The sequence below is a fragment of the Sinocyclocheilus anshuiensis genome, unplaced genomic scaffold (assembly GCF_001515605.1).
Source record: "Sinocyclocheilus anshuiensis isolate Anshui unplaced genomic scaffold, SAMN03320099.WGS_v1.1 scaffold942, whole genome shotgun sequence".
Classification (NCBI taxonomy): domain Eukaryota; kingdom Metazoa; phylum Chordata; class Actinopteri; order Cypriniformes; family Cyprinidae; genus Sinocyclocheilus; species Sinocyclocheilus anshuiensis.
This window is the reverse complement of record NW_015536531.1, coordinates 726,623-731,164: the sequence shown is the minus strand read 5'-3', so window position 1 is coordinate 731,164 and position 4,542 is coordinate 726,623. Positions and strand designations below refer to the sequence as shown.

Here is a 4,542-nt window from a genome sequence, read left to right as displayed (position 1 = left end):
AAATATAGCGATAGAGGCTATTTACACTAAGTGCAAATAGCGATGGATGCTATTTACACTAAGTGCAAATAGCAGCTTTTTTTTTAGTGATATGCTATTTACACTAAGTGCAAATAGCTATAGCTTCTATTTACACAATGTTAAAATAGCAGGATTTTTCTGCTATTTATACTACAATTAGATGTTATTTACACTAAGTGCAAATAGTGAGGGATGATATTTATACTAAGTGCTAATAGCAATGGATTCTATTTACACTAAGTGAAAATAGCAGTATTTTTAACAATATGCTATTTACACTAAGTGCAGATAGCGATAGATTATTTACACTGTTAAAATAGCAGGATTTTTTGCTATTTATACTACTTATTGCAAATAGTGGCAATTATCTGCACCTCAGTATTATAGTACATTATAAAACAGTATGCAGTAATAACTTATTGAGTGTAAATGGATGCCACTTTATTGGGGCAATAAAGCCCTCCCTACACCTACCCTAACCCTACCCTATACTTTATTTTCAACTTTTTGATTATTTCCTTCATTTTTATTTTTAAAAAATACCTTTCAGCTGTGATATGAGATTTGAAAAGGGAGAAAAGAAAGTTTGGTAAAAGGCAGATTCGAACCTGGGTCGATCGCGTCAAACAGACTACGATATGTGACTTAACATCTACGCCACTGGAGCTGACGTTTGGCTGCCGTCTTTTATAGTGTTGACCATCCCAATCACACTAGTAGACTTTGTCTACTAAATTCATTTCAGTGTCTTTAAAACTATAAGAAGCATAGATTCAGTCTGTGTCTGGTACAGTAAGTTTACTTTCCTTTTTGATTTCCAGCACTTTTAGACAGGGGAAAATATGTGCTGTTCTATGTGAGTATGGGAAATTGGACTGAGATGAGCATGCTGCAAATGATTGCCACTGTGGGTTTGAAATGGAGGGGCACTTTGTGTAGCACACAGTGAAGTGTGAATAGTCTGAATTACTGGACCGCATCTCTGTATTGCCTATACTGTTCCATTCATCTACTGAAGACATCCTAGATAACCATACAGATGATGTATGAAATTGATGTAAAATTTTAAGAAAAATGGTCAAATTCATTCTTTTGGGAAGATAGAAGGGCCGTAGCAACCATTATGAATGACATTTTCATTCATTAACTTTAACCTTTTGGGGCCACTGAAAATGTCCAAATTATAAATACGTATTGCAGCTTACACAGAGGCGGTGTAGTATGTATGTGATGGAGAAGTAAAAGCAGAATGTGTTGTGTGAATTCTGTGCATCAAGCTCTTTCTGTAAGAGCGCATGACTCTCGGCGGACATTAATAGAAGTGCAGCAATTAGATGCTATTTACACTAAGTGAAAATAGCATATTTTCTTAGCGATAGAGGCTATTTACACTAAGTGCAAATAGCAATGGATTCTATTTACACTAAGTGAAAATAGCAGTATTTTTAACAATATGCTATTTACACTAAGTGCAGATAGCGATAGATTATTTACACTGTTAAAATAGCAGGATTTTTTGCTATTTATACTACTTATTGCAAATAGTGGCAATTATCTGCACCTCAGTATTATAGTACATTATAAAACAGTATGCAGTAATAACTTATTGAGTGTAAATGGATGCCACTTTATTGGGGCAATAAAGCCCTCCCTACACCTACCCTAACCCTACCCTATACTTTATTTTCAACTTTTTGATTATTTCCTTCATTTTTATTTTTAAAAAATACCTTTCAGCTGTGATATGAGATTTGAAAAGGGAGAAAAGAAAGTTTGGTAAAAGGCAGATTCGAACCTGGGTCGATCGCGTCAAACAGACTACGATATGTGACTTAACATCTACGCCACTGGAGCTGACGTTTGGCTGCCGTCTTTTATAGTGTTGACCATCCCAATCACACTAGTAGACTTTGTCTACTAAATTCATTTCAGTGTCTTTAAAACTATAAGAAGCATAGATTCAGTCTGTGTCTGGTACAGTAAGTTTACTTTCCTTTTTGATTTCCAGCACTTTTAGACAGGGGAAAATATGTGCTGTTCTATGTGAGTATGGGAAATTGGACTGAGATGAGCATGCTGCAAATGATTGCCACTGTGGGTTTGAAATGGAGGGGCACTTTGTGTAGCACACAGTGAAGTGTGAATAGTCTGAATTACTGGACCGCATCTCTGTATTGCCTATACTGTTCCATTCATCTACTGAAGACATCCTAGATAACCATACAGATGATGTATGAAATTGATGTAAAATTTTAAGAAAAATGGTCAAATTCATTCTTTTGGGAAGATAGAAGGGCCGTAGCAACCATTATGAATGACATTTTCATTCATTAACTTTAACCTTTTGGGGCCACTGAAAATGTCCAAATTATAAATACGTATTGCAGCTTACACAGAGGCGGTGTAGTATGTATGTGATGGAGAAGTAAAAGCAGAATGTGTTGTGTGAATTCTGTGCATCAAGCTCTTTCTGTAAGAGCGCATGACTCTCGGCGGACATTAATAGAAGTGCTGTGCACTACAGTAACAGGAAGATTCTCCAAATCAGACAGAAAAAGTGCAAACGCTGTGCAGATGCTGGCGCCCTTCTGAGGACATCATGTTACATTTGATGATGCTCTCCCGAGGCTGTGCTCTCTGATGGTGTGCATCATGGTTTATGTGCGCGCGTTGGCTCGCAACACCATGAATCACTGATTCATGACAGGTCACTGTCTTATGAGCGGATGAGTCAGCATTTTTTCCTTTTTTGCTGCTGTATCGCAGTGAGTATAAAACTTTCAAATCCATCTGTGATGTCTGTACAGCAGTAGTACAAAAACACAAACTAAATGACTGCTTTTGTGGTTTTTGAGAAATTTTTGAGAAGCAACTTTTGTGGTTCCTGTCACTCACGGGCCATTATACTATAAAAAGTGTTGATTTTGTGAATTAATCTTTATTTTAACACTGTTTTATTTCTCATCTCTCCAAATTACCATGTTTCTTAATTGCATTGGTTTTATTGACTCGGGTAGACACCGGTGTAAATACGTGATTTGTGTCTGATGAGAATGTGCGTCCTTTTTCAGATCCTCCCACGGTGGAGCCGGTGTATACAGAGATCAGGCAGGGTCTTGGCCGGCCATTCTCACTGAGCTGCAGGGTCTTACGTGCCCACCCCTCAAAAGTACTGGATTATGAATGGAAGCTGGGCACCAGACTGCTGACAGTGGGCCAGTTGGATACTCGGGATGAGACGGCATACCACTTAAGGGCCCTCAACCGTGAGGGCTACGGCGCGTATACTTGTGACATCAAAAACGAAGCAGGAGCTGGCCGATGTACTTTCCTTGTCACAGGTAAGATAATTAAACGACATGTGCAATTTAAATGAATTTATTTGCAATATAATTGTGTGTAGTTAGTAAAAGGCAGGTTACATTGTTACACCAGTAGCTGTCGACAAACAACTGTCTTTATGGATGAGTCATTGAATGACTCAACCAGTGTGATTCATTCAGGAATGTAACAAGTGACTCTTTAAGACTGAATTGTTGAATCTTTCACTCAATCAATTTGTTCAGAAGCTCCCATTCATTCAGGAATGAAACAAGGTAACTGTCTTTATTAGTGAGTCATTGAATCATTCACTTATATGATTTGTTCAAAAACTGTGGTTCATTCAGGAACAAAACAAGTTAACTGTCTTAATGATTGAGTCATTGAATCATTCCCTTAAATTATTTGTTCAAAGCCAGTGATTCATTCAGGGAGAAAATGGCAGTACTATGTTGCTCAGAGACTTGAAATGGTTCTGCTTTGGCTTTGTTTGGGACTTTATTTTGTCATTGGGGCAAAACTGGACAAAATAATTGGTAATATTGCATCTGAAATTTAAATTGCTGTGTTAACCTTTTAGTTGTGTCCCAAAAAACGCACTGTGCATTATGCACTATGTACTCTACCGTCTAGTGCAGGGCTGGGCAACTTCGGTTCTGGAGGGCCACTGTCCTGCAGAGCTTAGCTCCAACCCTAATCAAACACAACTGAACAAGCTAATCAATGTCTTCAAGATCACTAGAAAGCTACAGACAGGTGCGTTTGATTAGGGTTGGAGCTAAACTCTGCGGGACAGTGGCCCTCCAGAACCGAAGTTGCCCAGTCCTGGTCAAGTGAATGAATTATAGAAGAATATTTTGTCATCTACCATCAGAGTCTAATAGCCCCTCCCCTGAAGTGTCTAACATTCCATACTTTGTTTTCTGGTTAAATGTAGTTAGTGTATCATCTGGGTTTTTATAGAGATGCATCGATCGATCGGCCAGGGATCGGAATCGGCTGATTTTCCTCATGATCGGCCCGGATCGGTGATCGGTCGGTCAGTCTTACTTCTTTCCGATTTCGAGCCAATCCGTTTTGTTACCAGCGGCACATGCAATAACGTCAGCCGCGCATTCTCGCTCTCTTCTCTCCGACGACCCCTTCTCTCACACACACGTCTCATTCGCTCCGGTTAAATAGTGCAAGAAAATATTCCTG

At 38.8% G+C, this 4,542-nt stretch overlaps 1 protein-coding gene across 1 annotated transcript in view; it reads left to right on the top strand.

Annotated features, from left to right (window-relative positions):
- Positions 1-4,542, top strand: part of LOC107694857 (MAM domain-containing glycosylphosphatidylinositol anchor protein 2-like) — a 159,896-nt gene that overhangs the window by 107,004 nt on the left and 48,350 nt on the right. Inside the window, exon 9 of the mRNA XM_016494553.1 lies at positions 3,093-3,362. Within this exon, the coding sequence (XP_016350039.1) occupies positions 3,093-3,362 (270 nt within the window). The remainder of the gene's footprint in view (positions 1-3,092; positions 3,363-4,542) is intronic.